This window comes from Chelonoidis abingdonii, chromosome 14 (assembly GCF_003597395.2).
Source record: "Chelonoidis abingdonii isolate Lonesome George chromosome 14, CheloAbing_2.0, whole genome shotgun sequence".
Lineage (NCBI taxonomy): Eukaryota > Metazoa > Chordata > Testudines > Testudinidae > Chelonoidis > Chelonoidis abingdonii.
This window is the reverse complement of record NC_133782.1, coordinates 35,315,808-35,335,073: the sequence shown is the minus strand read 5'-3', so window position 1 is coordinate 35,335,073 and position 19,266 is coordinate 35,315,808. Positions and strand designations below refer to the sequence as shown.

Genomic DNA, 19,266 nt, shown 5'->3' with positions numbered 1-19,266 from the left:
CTCTTTAAATCAATTTCTTTACTCCACCTCCGATGAGGAGATTAGCACTGTAATCGGCCTTGCCAGGTTGAATTTGAGGTAGTGTGGATGCAATTCAATGGTATTGGCCTCTGGGAGCTATCCCAGAGTGCTCCATTGTGACTGCTCTGGACAGCGCTCTCAACTCAGATGCACTGGCCAGGTAGACAGGAAAAGACACACAAACTTCTGAATCTCATTTCCTGTTTGGCCAGTGTGGCAAGGTGCAGGTGAGTGCAGATCTCATCAGCAGAAGTGACCATGATGAAGCCCCAGGATCGCAAAAGAGCTCCAGCATGGGCCGAATGGGAGGTACAGGATCTGCTTGCAGTATGGGGAGACGAATCCATGCTAGCTGAACTCCATTCCAGTAAACGAAATGCCAAAACATTAGAAAAAGTCTCAATGGGCATGAAGGATAGAGGCCATAACAGGGACGCAAAGCAGTGAGAGAGAAAATTAAGGAGCTAAGGCAAGCCTACCACAAAACAGAGAGGTAAATGGCCACTCTGGATCAGAACCCCAAACATGCTGCTTCTATGATGAGCTGCATGCCATGCCACCACTACCCCAACCCTGTGCTTTGATTCCATCAATGGAGAATCACACAACATGGAAGCAGGTTTTGGGGATGAGGAAGATGATGATGAAGAGATTGAAGGTAGCTCACAGCAAGGAAGCGGAGAAACCAGTTTTCCCAACAGCCAAGATATGTTTCTCACCCTGGACCTGGAGCCAGTAACCCCCAAACCCACCCAAGGCATGCTTCTGGACCCTGAAGGTGGAGAAGGGACCTCTGGAGTGTACCTTTGTAAATATTACACATGGTTTAAAACCAAGTGTGTTTAATGATTAATTTGCCCTGGCATTCGCGGCCAGGACAGCTACTGGAAAAGTCTGTTAACATGTCTGGGGATGGAGCGGAAATCCTCCAGGAACATCTCCATAAAGCTCTCCTGGATGTACTCCCAAAGCCTTTGCAAAAGATTTCTGGGGAAGGCGGCCTTATTCCATCCACCATGGTAGGACACTTCCACGCCAGGCCAGTAGCACGTAGTCGGGAATCATTGCATAACAAAGCATGGCAGTGTATGGTCCCGGTGTTTGCTGGCATTCAGACAAGATCCATTCCTTATCTCTCGCTGTGTTATCCTCAGGAGAGTGATATCATTCATGGTCACCTGGTTGAAATAGGGTTTTTTATTAAGGGGACATTCAGAGGTGCCCATTCCTGCTCGGCTGTTTGGCTGTGGCTGAACAGAAATGTTCCCCGCTCTCAGCCACATGGTCGGGGGGAGGGGTGAAGTGTGAGTGATCTCTCACACCAAACTGGCAGGCCCTCAATACAAGAGGCAAAATGTGACGTTGTAATGAAAGCACGTGTGCTGTGTAATGTGAACAGCGAAGTTTAACATGAAAGAGTGTCCCATTGTTCTCTAAAATGCGTGTTTTTAACTACCACTCTCCCTTTTCCTCCACCAACTGCAAATGTTTCTCCTTCACAGAGGCTAGCGAAGATTAGAAGATGAAAAAAACGCACTCGGGATGAGATGTTCTCTGAGCTCCTGCTGTCCTCCCCCACTGACGGAGCACAGCAGAACACGTGGAGGCAGACAATGTAAGAGTGCAGGAAAGCACAATATGAATGCAAGGCGAGGTGGTGGGCTGAAGATGATAGGTGGCATCAGCTTGCTGACAGAAGGCAAGAGTCGATGCTCAGGCTGCTGGAAGATCAAACTCATATGCTCCAGCGTATGGTTGAGCTGCAGGAAAGGCAGCAGGAGCACAGACCACTGCTACAGCCCCTGTGTAACCAACAGTCCTCCTCCCCAAGTTCCATAGCCTCCTCACCCAGACACCGAAGAACGTGGGGGGCCTCCGGCCACCCAGCCACTCCACCCCAGAGGATTGCCAAGCAACAGAAGGCTGGCCTTCAATAAGTTTTAAAGTTTTTAAGTTTTAAAGTTTTAAAATGCAGTTTGCCCTTGTCCTTCCCTCCTCCCCCACCCCTCCTGGGCTACCTTGGCAGTTATCCCCCTATATGTGTGATGAAATAATAAAGCATGCATGAATGTGAAACAACAATGACTTTATTGTGTCTGCAAGTGGTGATTGAAGGGGGGAAGGGAGAGTAGCTAGCTTACAGGGAAGCAGAGTGAACCGAAGAGGGGACAGCGTTCATCAAGGAGAAACAAACAGAATTTTCACACTGTAGTCTGGCCAATCATGAAACTGGTTTTCAAAGCTTCTCTGATGCGCACCGTGCCCTCCTGTACTCTTCTAACCGCCCTGGTGTCTGGCTGCGTGTAATTAGCTGCCAGGCGATTTGCCTCAACCTCGCACCCCACCATAAATGTCCTCCCCCTTACTCTCACAGATATTGTGGAGCACACAGCAAGCAGTATTAACAATGGGAATATTGGTTTCGCTGAGGTCTATCTGAGTCAGTAAACTGCACCAGTGCGCTTTTAAACATCCAAATGCACATTCTACCACCATTCTGCACTTGCTCAGCCTATAGTTGACCAGCTCCTGACTACTGTCCAGGCTGCCTGTGTATGGCTTCATGAACCATGGCATTAAGGGGTAGGCTGAGTCCTCAAGGATAACTATAGGCATTTCAACATCCCCAATGGTTATTTTCTGTTCTGGGAAGAAAGTCCCTTCCTGCAGCTTTTGAAACAGACTAGAGTTCCTGAAGACGTGAACGTCATGTACCTTTCCCGGACATCCCAAGTTGATGTTGGTGAAACATCCCTTGTGATACACCAGTGCTTTCAGCACCATTGAAAAGTACTACTTTTGGTTTACGTACTCGCTGGCTTGGTGCTCCGATGCCAAGATAGGGATATGGGTTCCATCTATTGCCCCACCACAGTTAGGGAATCGCATTTCAGCAAAGCCATCCACTGTGACCTGCACATTTCCCAGCATCACTACCCTTGATATCAGCAGCTCTTTGATTGTGTTGGCTATTGGATCACAGAAGCCCCCACTGTAGATTTGCCCACTCCAAATTGATGCTCAGCTGACCAGTAGCAGTCTGACATTGCAAGCTTCCACTTGCTTCTCAACTGTGAGGGCTGCTCTCATCTTGGTATTCTGGCATTTCAGGGCAGGTAAAAGCAAGTCACAAAGTTCCATGAAAGAGCCCTTATGCATGCAAAAGTTTCGCACCCACTGGGAATCGTCCCAGACCTGCAACACTATGTGGTTCCACCAATCTATGCTTGTTTCCTGGGCCCAGAATTGGCATGCCACAGCATGAACCTGCCCCATTAACACCATGATGTGCACATTGCCGGCGCCCGTACTTTGTGGGAAGTCTGTGTCCATGTCTATGACCTCATCGGTCTCGTCACCACATTGCCATCGCCTCCTCACCTGGTTTTGCTTTGGCAGGTTCTGGTTCTGCATATACTCCAGAATAATGTGTGTGGTGTTTACAGTGCTCATAATTGCCGCAGTGATCTGAGTGGGTTCCATGATCCCAGTGCTATGGCATCTGGGCTGAAAAAAGGAGCGAAACGATTGTCTGCTCTGATGGAGGGAGGGGCAACTGATGACATGGCTTACAGGGAATTAAAATCAAGAAAGGGGGTGGCTTTGCATCATGGAGAAACAAATAACTGTCACACGGAATCGCCCCCTCAAGAATTGAACTCAAACCCTGGGTTTAGCAGGCCATTGATTTTAGGGAGGGAGGGGGGAGCAAATGAATACAAAACAAATCGGGTCTATTTCTTGTTTTGATCCATTCCATCTATCTTTTACATCTTTAGGCTGGCTGCAGACAATGCAGTTCGACTGCTAGCCATTGTTATCTCCTGGGTGCTCGGCAGAAGACGGTGCACTAGGACTGCTAGCCATCGTCATCTCTTGGGTGTTCAGCAGGAGATGGGAATGACCTGGCTGAGTCACTCCCATGTCTGCCCAGGCACCCCTGACTGACCTCACCAAGGTCAGCTAAAAAAGCACCCAGGAATATGACGATGATGGCTACCAATCATAATACACTGTCTGCTGCCAAAAGACAAGGAGCTGCTGCTGTGTAGCAATGCAGTCCCACATCTGCCAGCACCCAGGAGACTTTCAGTGATGGTGAGCTGAGCGGGCTCCATGCTTGCCATAGTGTGGCGTCTGCACAGGTAACCCAGGAAAAAAGGTACGAAACGATTGTCTGCCTTTGCTTTCACAGGCGGCGGGAGCTGATAACATGTACCCAGAATCACCTGCGACACTGTTTTTGCCCCACTGGGCATTGGGATCTGAACCCAGAATCCCAATGGGCAGCGGAGACTGCAGGAACTGTGGGATAGCTACCCACAGCTACCCACAGTGCAACGCTCCAGAAGTTGACACTAACCTGGGTGCTGTGGATAGTCCGCCGACTTAATGCACTTAGAGCATTTTTGGTGGGGACACACACAATCAACTGTATAAAAATGATTTCTGAAAAACCGACTTCTATAAATTCGATCTAATTTCGTAGTGTAGACATACCCCTAGATAGAGGGGGCTACTAGGATGATCTGAGGAATAGAAAACCTGTCTTATGAAAGGAGACTCAAAGAGCTTGGCTTGTTTAGCCTGACCAAAAGAAGACTGAGGGGAGATATGATTACTCTTCATAAATATACCAGAGGAATAAATACCAGGGAGGGAGAGGAATTATTTAAGCTCAGTACTAACGTGGACACAAGAACAAATGGATATAAACTGGCCATCAGGAAGTTTCGATTTGAAATTAGACAGAAGTTTGTAACCATTAGAGGAGTGAAGTTCTGGAACAGCCTTCCAAGGGGAGTAGTGGGGGCAAAAGATATATCTGGCTTCAAGACTAAGCTTGATAAGTTTATGGAGGGGATGGTATGACGGAATAGCCTAATTTTGGCAATTAATTGATCTTTGATTATTAGCGGGTAAATATGCCCAATGGTCTGTGATGGGATGTTAATGGAATGGGATCTGAGTTACTACAGAGAATTCTTTCCTGGGTGTCTGGCTGGTGAGTCTTGCCCACATGCTCAGGGTTTAGCTGATCGCCATATTTGGGGTCAGGAAGGAATTTTCCTCCAGGGCAGATTGGCAGAGGCCCTGGGAGTTTTTTACCTTCCTCTGCAGCGTGGGGCATGGGTCACTTGCTGGAGGATTCTCTGCACGTTGAAGTCTTTAAACCACGATTTGAGGATTTCAGTAGCTCAGACATAGGTTAGGGGTTTCTAACAGGAGTGGGTGGGTGGGTTTCTGTGGCCTACATTGTGCATGGGGTGAGACTAGATGATCATAATGGTCCCTTCTGAGTCTATCTACCTATCCATACCTACCTATCCACAGACACCCCCTCTATCTATCTACCTATCTACTGAGCTGTTTGCAGTCTTGTTGTAGCCGAGCTGGTCCCTGTAAGCCTGCAGACTCACCCCTGTGGTGCCTCCTGCTGGTCTCTCAGGCAATTAGCTCGATTTCCAGCCCAGAGCGCACTCTGCAGGCCGATGATCCACCACAACTGGCCCCCGTGTCCCTTCAGGACCCCTTTTCCCATTCTCTCTGAGGTGCTGCCCCCCGACAATACCCCAACAATCTCTGTGGGTCTCTCTTCCCTGGGGAGTCCTCCATCTGGGCTACTGCCTGTCCTCACCCAGCCCACTCACTGGGACAGACTGCAGTATAAAAGCCACTCATCACAGGCAAGGGGGTTTGACCTGCTGCCTTCTTCTACTACCTAGTACCTCAGCAGGCCTGGGACCAGGCCCTGCAGCCTGGGGAGTCACCACGCTGGAGCTCCCCTGCTCCTCTGGCTCCTCCCCAGCCCTGCTTCACTCCCAGGTACCCTCTTATTCCCCTGCAGCCAGGCCAGTCTCCCTCCACAGCTAGAGGAGAGACTCTGCTCTGCTTCTGGCTGCCCTGGCCTTCTTATAAGCAGTGGTGGCTCAAGGCACCAGCACTCCAAGTGCGTGCCTGGGGAGGCAAGCCACGGGGGGGGCCTTGCCAGTCCCTGGGAGGGGGGCAGTCAGGGTGCCTTTGGCAGCTTGCCTGCAGGAGGTCCGCTGGTCCCAGGGATTCGGCAGCAATTCGGCAGCAGGTACACCAAAGCTGCAGAACCGGTGGACCTCCTGCAGGCATGACACTGAATCCGCGGGACTGGGGACCTCCCGCAGGCCGCCGAAGGCAGCCTGCCTGCCATGCTTCCGGTGGCAAAAACGCTAGAGCCGCCCCTGCTTATAAGGCCCAGCTGCCCTGATTGGAGTGTGTCCCAGGTGTAGCATCTTCCCCAATCAGCTTGGGCTTTTTCTCCTAACCCTGAGCCCTCTCCCAGGGCTGGCTTCTACCCAGTCAGGGCTGGAGCGGGTAACCACCCCACTACAGTCCCACAACACTAGAGACACAAGGTGGGTGAGGTGATATCTTTTATTGGACCAACTTCTGTTGGTGAAAAAGGCAAACTTTTGAACTACACAGAGCTCCTCTTCAGGTCTGGGAAAGGCTCTCTCTCTCTCTCCCCCCGTTGCTCCTCCTAGCCTTCCATTCACACCATGCGTCTGTCTGTCTGCCTGTCTAATCCGTTTCTCTCCCCAGAAGGAAAGTCTATCAGAACTCTGAGATGGGATATTATGGAACACAAACGAGACAACCAAACTCTGCAGAGTGGCAGAACTTTCCTCTGGCTTTGGAAAGCAGCAGCCCTGAATCCCTGTTTCCCTCCCCAACAAGCCACGAGGGTGCAGAAGAGACTGACACACTGTGAGTTTGGGTGAGTGTTTCGAAAAACTTAAACATCCTAATGATGCCATCTGTGCTTCAGTTGCACAACTGCAGATCCTCACAGCTCCCAGTCCAGGGTGAGCTGATGTCATGGCAGGTTGCGCTGATACTGACTGAAGAGGTTAAATATTTGGAGAAGAAGAACAGAGCTCAGAAGCTGTGGCAGGGCTGGACCAGGCAAGGCATTTATCTGGAGTTCCTCACGTTGCTGTCTCCCTGTAAGTCATTCTTCATTACTTGGGAGGGAGAGCATCACGGTCCATTCACTACCAAGTTACTCCTGTTTCACACCATATTAGATTTACACCAGCTGAGGATCTGGCCTGATATCTTTGTTCAATTAACCTCAATACCTGATTGACAGCTGCATTACTCCAGTTTTACACCAGTGTAATTGCACTGAAATCATTTGTCATCTGCACAGAGGATTCTTTGCAGGGCTCCAACAGGCTAAATGGGTTTAAGTATAATTTACAATTTATTTAAGGTCACTTAGGACACCAGATGTGTCTAAAGGGGCTCAGATGTAAATGAGAATTAGGCCCATTGATTGAAGTAGAATTACACCTGCATAAAAACTGGAGTAATGTACCTGTGACTCAAACTATCTATTTCTGAGATTATCAGGACAAACAGCTTGGGAAAGAAACTGAGTTCAATTTGCCACCACAGAGCAGTAGTCTGTTTCCACCAGTTGTGGGGCTGGCTGCATTGACTCCAATGGTGCTATGGCCAATTTACACCAGCTGGGAATTTGCCCATTGACTCCGCTGGAACTATGGACAATTGACACCAGTGGGGGCTCTTTCCTTTTAAAATTAGTGATTGATTAGATGAAAAAGAACTGTTGTCCTGAGATTCATGTTTTTCTTTTTTGGAATTAGTGAACATATTGCGCAAGATTCGCAGCTGGTACAAATCAGGACTGCCTCTGTACTCTGAAGAAGCAACACTGATTTACACCAGCTGGCCCAAAGACTTTGAATGCAAGAACATTCTTCCAAAAATGAGATGAAGTGGGTAGATTAAATTCCCAGCTGACGTCTTTTACTATGAATTGGCTTGGCAGAATTTGATTTTTATTTTATCTTAATTTTGATTGTCAATATTGATATTGATTTTTTAATTTTTATCAATTTAAATTTTCACAGTTGCACAAAATTATGGGTTTAAGCTTTTTTTTTCAATTTTTACCAATTTAAATGTCCCCGTTACAGGAAATTATGGAGGGCTCAGACAATCGGGGGAAGGGTGGGTCAGACAACAATTATTTAATAACAGGAGACAATGAGATTCAAAAAGTTAAAACTTTATAACTGTTAAAATGCTTTGTCAACATCACATGTCAAAATATACAAAGGAAATATCCTTAATGAAACTCGAAGGAGTTCTCAAGCATCATTTTTCTTACTTTGTCTAGCTGTAAATTTCAATTATTATCCATGGAAATATTTGTCATTGGTTTGTGTGTGTATGGTGAAATAGACATTTACCAACACTTAGTGATAAAAATGCAATCCTTCCACACCTAGCCATAAGGCAAGATTTATTTAGTGCTGGGTGAAGAGTAGATTTTTTGATTGATTGTAAATTTCACAAAGTAAAAAAAATTATGCAAAACAAATTTTTCAGTGAATCCAAAAATGAAAAGAAATTCATTTTGGGCCAAACAAAATGTTTTGTTTTGACAAAACTGAAACGCTGCATTACCATTTCAATCATTTTACATATTTTTTTTAAAAAATTAAATAGAAGGACATTTTGAAACAAGAAGTCATTTTGATTTTTTTAGAACATTTTTAATGAAAAATTTGGCAAAATCAGCATAAATTCACAGTGTTTTCGTGTCATCAAATCTGCATTTTTCACCAATAGCAATTCAGCCAAAAAATTCACCCAGCTGCAGTTTTATTAGCCTGCAGTGTGTTGGGAAGATCAGCCCACCCAGTTAGTATTTTACATTTTCATATAGATATGGGGATGGGGGAGAATCCTCACATTTTAATTTAATTTAATTTAAATCTTAAAACTTCATGAAAAAAATATTTTTTACAGCCTGTGGAACTCACCACCACAATAAGGCTCTGAGGCTAAGGATAGCTTTCTTAATAAGATTGTACATTTATAGGTTTAATGAGACCTTCAAGCGTTACATTTGCAATGGCTATTTTAACAAATTAATTGTAAGGAATCTAAGCTTCCTGATTCAGAGCATGAGCCAGACTCTAACTAATGGAGGTTAAAAAGAATATACCCTCTGAGCAAGGTAGCCCAGCAGAGTCTACTTGGGAGACAGAGCTGCATGGAGCTTGGACTGATGAATGCCGTGTATGACAAAGGTAAATATCTTTCCTTCACATCTAACACTCCAACAGTCCCTCATATCAGTCAGCTTCCATGTTGAATAAAGAATCAGGCTGTTTAACTGCAGTTTAGTCCCTACCACTAAGAACCATGTTTCATGATAATATTGCTCTTAAGAATCTTGGGCCAGATTTTTAAAGGTATTTAAGTGTCTAAAGAAGTAAATAGCCACTTAGGTGTTTTCACTAAGTGCCTAACTCCCATTTAAACCAATAGGCATTAGGCGCCTATCTGCTGAGTGAGGTGCCTAAATATCTTTGACATTCTGGTCCATATAGGTGCAAATAGCCCTTTCCCAATTTAGCACTATGGACAGAACCTGTCACTTCACATTCCTATAGCTTCTACTAACATATCTACATGCAACATGCTGGAGTCATGCCATTCTATAAAGGGGGGTCTTTCGAAAGCAGAGGACATGGGACTAGGTTTACAAAGATATTCAAGCCCCTAAAGCTGCAGATAGGCACCTACTGGGATTCAAACACATACCTAAGTGAGTTAGGTGCCTGACTCCCATTGAATTCAACAGGATTTGTGTGCCCCTTTGTGCCTTTGAAAATCTCTCCCAAAATGATCAGATATAGTGGGGACAGGCCCCAACACCAGAACTAGATAGAGAGATAGATACTGTGGAGAGAAGAAGTAGCAGGCAGGCAGGCAGATAGACAGGTCTAGAATAAGAGCAACACTTGTTTACACCATTTGAGGATTTGGGCCTTTGTGGTTGAAGTGGTGGAGCAGGAGAAACTAGCCCAGGGCTGTTAGGAGGAGAAGTGATATGGGGAAGCAACATGGTTCTATTAGCTGCAACTCAGAAACCTGGTTCTGTTCCTGATTCTGCCACTGATCTTGGCCAAGTCACTTCTCTTCTCTGTGCCTCAGTTTCCCATCACCTTTTGCTTATTTAGACTGTGAGCTCTTCAGGAAAAGTACTACCCATGACTGTGTGTCTGTGCAGTGCCCGGCACCAGAGGACCTCCAGAGGCAACTGTTGCCTTAACAGCCGCGAAGGCCTGGCAAGACAACTCTTGCATCTTTGCTCTCTATTAGTGAAGAGTGAATAACTGATCTGTCAGTTTGGTGGCCAAATGGAAAAATCCAAAATACTTTCATTTTGGGTTGATCTAAAATGGATTTTTTCCAGTTTTTCCCACAGAAACAAAAACCTGAAAAATTTCATTTCAGGATGAACTAAATATTTTGTTCAACCCATCATGAATTGTTTGTTTTGTTTCATTTTGGGGTGTTTTTGCCTTTTTTCTTTGATTATTGGTTTAAATAAATTTAGCTAAATTTCTTAATGAAACTTCATTTTGAAACATAAAACTTTTGCTTCAAAAATGTCAAAATCAAACATTTAGATTTTACTAATTTTTGGTCTTTTTTATTGGACACGATTCACTGAATTTGACCCTAATTCAGGAATAGCTTCTATCTGCCTTCACTGCATTTTTCAGAGAATAAGCTATTCCTCCAAAAGTTGTCATTCAGCTGTACATTATGGGTATGAAGAAACCACATGGACATCGCTGGGTATCAGATAACCACGTGTATTAACTATACACAATCCTACAAGGTCTAGCTACCTATAGATACTGCTACTCTATATGGAAGGATTTTTCAATCGAAGACAGGCAGGCTCACTGGAGGGCTCTGAAACTATTTAAAGGGGATCCTACCCAATTCCTATAACAATTTCCTCTCCTTTCTAGGAACAAACATGGCAGAGGCAGTGACCCCAAATCAGACCATAGTGACTGAGTTCATCCTGCTGGGACTCTCCTCCAACCCAGAGACGCAGCTGATCCTCTTCATGGTCTTCCTACCCATCTACCTGCTAACCTTGGCTGGGAACATCCTTATTATGGTCACCATTGTTCATGACCGGCACCTCCACACACCCATGTATTTCTTCCTCACCAACCTTTCCTTCATCGACGTCTGCCACGCCTCAGTCACTGTGCCCAAGATGCTGTCTGACTTCCTCTCAGCAGAGAAGACCATCTCCTTTGGGGGTTGCGTGGCGCAGATGTTCTTCCTCCACCTTTTCACCTGCACAGAGATCTTCCTCCTCACTGTCATGGCCTATGACCGCTACGTGGCCATCTGCAACCCCATGCACTACCTCACCGCCATGAACCACAAGGTATGTTTGCTGCTGGCTGGTGCCGTGTGGCTGGGTGGGACCGTGCACTCCCTAGCTCTGACCAGCATGACCATCAAGCTGCCGTACTGCGGGCCCCGGGAGATAGACAACTTCTTCTGTGATGTGCCACCGGTCATCAGGCTGGCCTGCACCAACACCTACATCATCGAGGTGCTCATCATCTCCAACTCAGGGCTCATCTCCGTGGTCTGCTTCGTGGTGCTGGTGGGCTCCTATGGCGTCATTCTGGTCTCCCTGAGGAAACGCTTCTCCGAGGGGCGGCGCAAGGCGCTCTCCACCTGTGCCGCCCACCTGACGGTGGTGACGCTTTTCCTGGGCCACTGCATCTTCATCTACTCCCGCCCTTCCACCAGCTTCTCTGAGGATAAGGTGGTGTCGGTGTTCTTCACAGCCATCACCCCCTTGCTGAACCCCATCATCTACACCCTGAGGAATGAGGACATGAAGCAGGCGCTCAGCAAGCTAATGGGGAGAAAGGTGGAGGCAGAGGAGAAATAGAGCTTGGACCTCAGGAGGGGATGTGTAGGAGAAAGCTCCTAGAGTTCCACCACCAAGCCCAGTAGGGCTAATTTATCATGGCAGTGACTATACTGCTACTAGTCTTCCTGTGTTGGTAGTAGCAGAGAATCCTGTGGCACCTTATAGACTAACAGAGGTTTTGGAGCGTGAGCTTTCGTGGGTGAATACCCACTTCGTCAGACGCAGGTAGTGGAAATATCCAGGGGCAGGTATATATATGCTAGCAAGCAAGCTAGAGATAACGAGGTTAGTTCAGTCAGGGAGGGTGAGGCCCTGTTCTAGCAGTAGAGGTGTGAAAACCAAGGGAGGAGAAACTGGTTCTGTAATTGGCAAGCCATTCACAGTCTTTGTTTAGTCCAGAGCTGATGGTGTCAAATTTGCAAATGAACTGAAGCTCAGCAGTTTCTCTTTGCAGTCTGGTCCTGAAGTTTTTTTGCTGCAGGATAGCCACCTTAAGGTCTGCTATAGTGTGGCCAGGGAGGTTGAAGTGCTCTCCTACAGGTTTTTGTGTTGGTAGTGACAATGCTGTTGCCTTGGTCGTTGGCTCACATCCCTCCGCAAGGCTCATCCGCTGGGCTTTGAACCCACTAAGCTGGGACTAATTGACATTTTATCCAGCCAAAAAATTATCCTGTCAAAAAATGGGATTTTGTCAAAAAAAAAGGGAAAATATCAGTTTTTCCAAACTTATTTATTGATGGGAAATTTGAAGTGAAATGAAAGTTTCCATTTTGTTTCCAATTTCAATAGCTAATTTTTTTGTCAGTCTTTAGATTGGGGGTGGGCGGGTTCCTCTTCTTTTCTATTTCTATGTTCTCTTTTTTTGTTCCCCCATCCAAGGGGGAAGTAGAAAAGAGGGGAAAAGGAGAGAGACCCCAAAATGTCATTTTTCCCTATTGCTTAGTGGGAAATTTCTAAGTGAAATGAAAGTTGTCTTCGTTTTGATTTTTGCAATTTTTAAAAAGTATTTAGGTGCCTAGTGGGATTTTCCAAAGCACATGTGCACCTTATTCCCATTCATTTTAAGGCACCTAGGTACCTAGGTACCTATCTAGATCTTTAGGCACCTTTACAAAAATGGTCATCAGTGCCTAACACCTACAGCTAGTCAAAACTTTGTCAATGACTTTGTCAAAAAAACTTGGTATTAACCAAAAATGTTCATGTTTCTAAACAACATCAAACCAAAATAATTAAAATAGTCACATTTTCATGTTGAAACTACTGTAAAATTCTCACCTTCTATCAATTTTTCTGTCCTTTGACAAAGTGGGGGAAGAAAAAAACAGAGAGTAAATAATTAAGATAAATGTTTCTCCAATTTCAACCAGAGGCACTGTTGCCTAGTGGATAGTACAATGAACTGGGACTTAGGAGATTTGGGTTTTATTCCTGGCTCAGCCTCTGCCACTGACCTGCTGGGTGACCTTGGGCAAGTCACTTCACCACCCCTTGCCTCAGTTTCCCCATCTATAAAATGAACACAGATTGCTCTGTAACAGCGAGATGTTATTAATATTACTATAAAGATGTTTTCTGTAGCTGCAGAAAAAGTTTTTAACACCACAGCACAGATTCACCCCCCATTCCAGTTTGACACTGCTACTGAAATCAATGGGTTTCCTCCAGTGAGCTAGACTCAGGCCCAGTGAGGCGCAAAGGGACAAAGGCTCCTCTCTGCTACACTAGTGTAAATCTGGAGTAACTCATTGACTCGTAGGGACCAACATGATCATATAGTCTGACTTCCTGCACAGTACGCGCCCACCCACTTTTGTAATAGACCCCTAACCCCTGGCCGAGTTACTGACATCCTCAAATTGTGATTTAAAGACTTAGGTTACAGAGAATCCACCACTGACACTAGTTTAAACCTGGAAGTGACCCGTTCCCCATGCTGCAGAGGAAGGCAAAAACCCCCAGAGTCTCTGCCAATCTGACTTAGGGAGAAAATTCCTTTCCTACTCCAAATAGGGCGATCGGTTAGACCCTGAGCATGTGGGCAAGACCCAGCAGCCAGACAAAAGGGAAAGAATTCTCTGTAGTAACTCAGAGCCCTTCCCATCTAGTGTCCCATCACCGGCCATTGGAGATATTTGCTGCTAGCAGTTGCAGAGCAGCTACATGCTGTTGTAGGTAGTCAAATCACACTATCCACTCCATGAACTTATCAACCTCAGGCTTGATGCCACTTAGGTTTTCTTGCACCCACTGATCCCCTTGGGAGGCAGTTCCAGAACTTCACTCCTCTGATGGTTAGCAACCTTCACCTAATTTCAAGGTTAAACATGTTGATGGCCAATTTATATCCATTTGTTCTCATGTCCACATTGTCACTTCACTTAAATAACTCCTCTCCCTGCCTGGTATTTGTCCCTCTGACATATTTAGAGAGAGCAATCAGATCTCCCCTCAGTCTTCAATTGGTTATGCTAAACAAGCCAAACTCTTGGGAAACAAAATGGCAAATGAAATTTAATGTGGATAAATGTAAATGGAAATAACCCCAACTATACATACAATATGATGGGAGCTAATTTAGCGACAACGAATCAGGAAAAAGATCTTGGAGTCATCATGGATAGTTCTCTGAAGACCTCCATGCAGCATGCAGCAGCACTCAAAAAAGCAAACAGGATGTTAGGAATCATTAAAAAGGGGATAGAGAATAAGATGGAGAATATATTATTGCCCTTCTATGAATTGATGGTACACCCACATCTTGAATACTGCATACAGAAGTGGTCTCCTCATCTCAAAAAAGATATATTGGCATTAAAAAAGGTTCAGAGAAGGGCAACTAAAATGATTAAGGGTTTGGAATGGGACCCATATGAGGAGAGAGTAAAGAGGCTAGGACTTTTCAGCTTGGAAAAGAGGAGATTAAGGGGAGATGTGATAGAGGTCTATAAAATCATGAGTGATGTGGAGAATGTGAATAAGGAAAAGTTATTTACTTGTTCTCATAATACAAGAACCAGGGGCCACCAAATGAAATTAATGGACAGCAGGTTTAAAACAAATAAAAGGAAGTTCTTCTCCACACAGCGCATAGTCAGCTTGTGGAACTCCTTGCCTAAGGAGATTGTGAAGGGTAGGACTATAACAGCATTTAAAAGAGGATACATTCATGGAGGTTAAGTCCATTAATGGCTATTAGCCAAGATGGGTAAGGAATGGTGTCCCTAGCCTCTGTTTGTCAGAGAGTGGAGATGGATGGCAGGAGAGGGATCACTTGATCATTACCTGTTAGGTTCACTCCCTCTGGGGCACCTGGCATTGGCCACTGTTGGTAGACAGGATACTGGTCTAGATGGACCTTTGGTCTGACCCAGTACGGACATTCTTATGGTCTTATGTTCTCTTTGGAGCCCCTTTTCATAAGGTAGGTTCTCCATTCCTCTGATCTTCTCTGCACCTGTTCCAGGTGCAGAGCCCTTCTCTGCACCTGTTCCAGTCTGAATTCGTCTTTCTTAAACATGGGAGACCAGAACTGCACACACATGAGGTCTCACAGTGCCTTGTAACAATTCCCTGTCTCTACAGGAAATACCTCGCCTGAATCATCCTGGGACTGCACTATCCTTTTTCAGGCTACGTCACATTGACAGCTCATAGTCATCCTGTGATCAACCAAAACACACAGGTTTTTCTCCTCCTCTGTCACTTCCAACTAATAAGTCCCCAGCTTATAGCAAAATTCTTGTTATTTGTCCCTAAACTTATGACCTTATACTTTGCATTATTAAAGTTCAACTCTTTTGTATAACTCCAGTTTACAAGGTCATCCAGATTGATTTGCAGGATATTCCGGTCCTCCTCCATGTTGGCAATACCCCCCAACTTTGTGTCATCTGCAAATTTTATTAGTATACTCCCACTTTTTGTGTTAATGTCAGTAATAAAAATGTTAAATAAGATTGGTCTCAAGACCAATCCCATGGGAACTCTGTTACTAACCTCCCTCCAGCCTGACAGATCACCCTTCAGTATGACCCATTGTTAGGCTGCAAGTCTGTCATGGAGGCCACAGAAATCATGGTTTCTGTGACTTTCCGTGACCTCGTGACTTCTGCAGAGGTGGGTGCAGATGGTCTGGGGACCGCCTGAGCAGCTTGGGCAGCCCCTGGACCAGCCACACCAACTTCTGCTGGGGCAAACTTGGGCCATCACTCCACACACACACCCCCCAGCAGCAGCAGGAGTTTGGGTGTGGGAGGGGGTTCAGGGCTGAGGCAGGGGGTTGAGGTGCGGGAGTGGATGAGGGCTCCAGCTGGGGATGCAAGATCTGGGGTGGGGCTGGGGATGAGGGGTTTGGAGTTTAGAAGGGGGCTCCAGGCTGAGGCAGGGGATTGGGGTGAGGGAGCGGGTGAGGGCTCTGGATGGCGCTTATCTCGGAGGGCTCCCCAGACCGGTGACATGTCCCTTCCTCAGCTCCTAGGCGGAGGTGCAGCCAGGCAGCTCCGTGTGCTGCCTCCACCCACAGACACTGCCCTCACAGCTCCCATTGGCCATGATTCCTGGCCAATGGGAACCGTGGAGCCGGCACTCAGGGCAGGGGTAGTGCGCAGAGCCTCCCTGGCTGTCCCTCTGCAAGGGAGTCAAGGGACATATCGCCACTTCCAGAGTGCCGCATAGAGCTGGGTGGGGAGCCTGCCAGCCCAGACAACACCCCCTTCTGCAGCAGCAGGGGTCCTGGGCCACAACCCACCATCCAGCCCTCCCCCCCGCAGCACCAGTGGGGGTCCTGGGCCACTCCCCAGATTACCCAAGTTTTAATCAGGGGTATATAGTACAAGTCATGGACAGGTCACAGGCCATGATTTTTTGTTTATGGTCCGTGACCTGTCCATGACTTTTACTAAAAATATCTATGGCTAAAATGTAGCCTTAACTATTGCAGTCTATCTTTTAATCAGTTCCTTACCAGCCCCCCCTTTCAATTCCCATATTAATCCCCATCTTCTCCGACTTAATTCATAATTTCCCATGTGGAACTGTGTCAAATGCCTTACTGAAATCCTGGTAGATTAGATCTACTGCATTTCCTTTGTCTAAAAAAATCAGTTATCTTCTCAAAGAAAGAGATCAGGTTGGTCCAGCAGGATCTACATTTGTAAAATCATGTTGTATTTTATCCAAATTATTGTTCACCTCTATGTCTTTACCTACTTTCTCTTTCAAAATTTGTTCCAAGGCCTTGCATACAATTGAAGTCAAACGAACAGGCCTGTAGTTTCCTGCATCACTTTTTCCCTCCTTTCTTAAAACTAGGAACTATATTAGCAATTTTCCAGTCATAGGATATGGCCCCTGAGTTTATGGATTCATTAAAGATCCTTGCTATTGGCCTTGCAATTTCATGTGCCAGTTCCCTTAAAATTCTAGGATGGAGATGATCTGGGCCCCCTAAGTTAGTCCCATTAAGCTGTTTGAGCTTGATTTCCACCTCGGATGTGGTAATTACTACCTCCATATCCTTGTTGCCATTAATCTATGGAGATATTCCTACCTCATAAAGTTGGAAGGGACCCTGAAAGGTCAGTGAGTTAAGCCCCCTGCCTTTTCACTAGCAGGGCCAAGTATTGGTTTTACCCCAAATGGGCCCCTCAAGGATTGAGCTCATAACCCTGGATTTAGGAGACTAATGCTCAAACTGCTGAGCTATCCCTCCCCGTTAGTTACCCTGCCCCTATCTCTAAACTTTTCATTCACCTTATTAAAAGCTCAGGCAGAGTATTTGTTTAGGTGTTTGGCCTTACCTAGATTCCCTGTACTCTCCACCCCATTCTCAATGTTCATGCTCCACCTCCATTGCCTCCTGGAAATGCTCTGGTGATGTATGCTAATGTAACTATGTTATGGGCCAAATTCTGCTCTCTCTTACACTGGTGTATATCCGCCACATAGTTAACTTGCAACACAATTAAAAAGGCAGAACTGGGCATGAGAAATTAGTTAAACAGATTCTCTCCATCCTAAAGGCCATTTCACAGACACATTTCCAGTGTCCAGATTCTCAGCTGCCCCAGTAAATCAGTGCCGCTTTATTGACCCCATTGGAGCAATGGCCAATTTACACCAGCTGGGGATCTGGCTCATTGACTCCAATAGAGTTCTGCTGATTAACACCCGCTGTGGATCTAACTTTAGGACTCCAATCCCAGTGGCAGATGCTAAACTCTCGCAAAGTTTGTACCTTCAAAAACTTTGGACATTTTAACAACTCCCCTTGCAACTCAGCTGCAAGTCAGACATCATCAAGTCTCTGGAGTACAAAACTTTTCTTAGAGACCAGCACAAATTGATGCCACATTGCAATGAATTTACAGCAGTGCAAAAGGTTATATAGTTGGGGTTGAGAACACAGCCCTGCAGCAGCTCTGGATCTCTGGGGCTAGACGTTATGGGGATCTCCTGCAGGGAGAATTCACCTCAAAATCCTTCTTTGTTATAAGACGATTGAGCATTAATGACTAGGAAGAGCAACACAGAATTAGCCCAGGAGTCACTGCATTCTGAGGAAGTAGACCGAGAAATTGTACCACTAGGTTCCTATTTGCACAACAAAGATTGCCGGAAAATTAGTCAAGAAAGCTTCCCCTGGTAAATCACCAGCTGTCTGTCAGAGAACCATAAAAGCAGGAACAAAGAGTTAACCTACTCACCCGTGATTTTGATGTTATTGGCAGCAAAACAGAAACTGCCTGTTAAATACAAACTAGCATTGATGTCTCTGCTAAATTAAAATAATCAGAGACAGGCACAAAGGGCAATTCTGCTACTTCCGCTTTAGACAGAGAAGTCCCAAATTTTACTTTTTAGTTCATAGAAGCGAAGTATTAGGAGTTAGTCCAGGTGCAACGATTGTCCAGGGAGCCCTAAGCACTGGGAACTACAACAAGAGTAAGTTTTTTTTCAGTCAATTTGGATTTTTTTAAATATTTCTGCTTCTATTTAGGTTTGATTGGTTGGAGGGGGTAGTTTTGTTTGTTTTTTGTTGCTTTACTATTTCTGTCATAACTTCAGAAAACCTTGGCTACTTTGGGATTTCACATTTTTTGACTACTTGTTTCACCTTTATTAGAGATGTGTGCACAGAAGATTGCTATAATCTTATTAAATGTACCAATCTGGGGACCGTGAGAGATGACCTAGTCCATTCCCCACCCCCACCCCAACTGAGACAGAACTAAGCAAAACCCTCTCTGCCAGGTGTTTGTACAACCTGTTCTTAAAAAACCTCAAAAGATGGGGATTAACATAAAAATGGTCCTACTGGGTCAGATCAATGGTCTGTCTAGCCCAGTATCCTGTCTTCCCAGAGTGGCCAATGCCAGATGTGTAAGAGAGAGTGAAAGGAGCGGGGCAATTACCCAGTGATCTCCATCCCCTGTTGTCCAATCCCATCCTCCAGCAGTCAGAGGTTT

At 45.7% G+C, this 19,266-nt stretch overlaps 2 protein-coding genes across 3 annotated transcripts in view; both read left to right on the top strand.

Moving 5' to 3' along the window:
- The window catches only part of RAB2B (RAB2B, member RAS oncogene family), a 225,343-nt gene that overhangs the window by 111,881 nt on the left and 94,196 nt on the right, over positions 1-19,266 (top strand). The window lies entirely within an intron of this gene.
- On the top strand, positions 9,016-11,815 carry LOC116828040 (olfactory receptor 4E1-like). 2 transcript variants are annotated; one of them, XM_075072465.1, is made up of 2 exons: positions 9,016-9,049; positions 10,905-11,815. In XM_075072465.1, exons 1-2 carry the CDS (start codon positions 9,016-9,018, stop codon positions 11,813-11,815), a joined length of 945 nt encoding a protein of 314 aa, XP_074928566.1. The 2 variants fall into 2 exon arrangements, with proteins under 2 accessions (XP_074928566.1, XP_032641906.1); XM_032786015.1 differs by lacking the exon at positions 9,016-9,049 and having other exon boundaries at positions 10,871-11,815.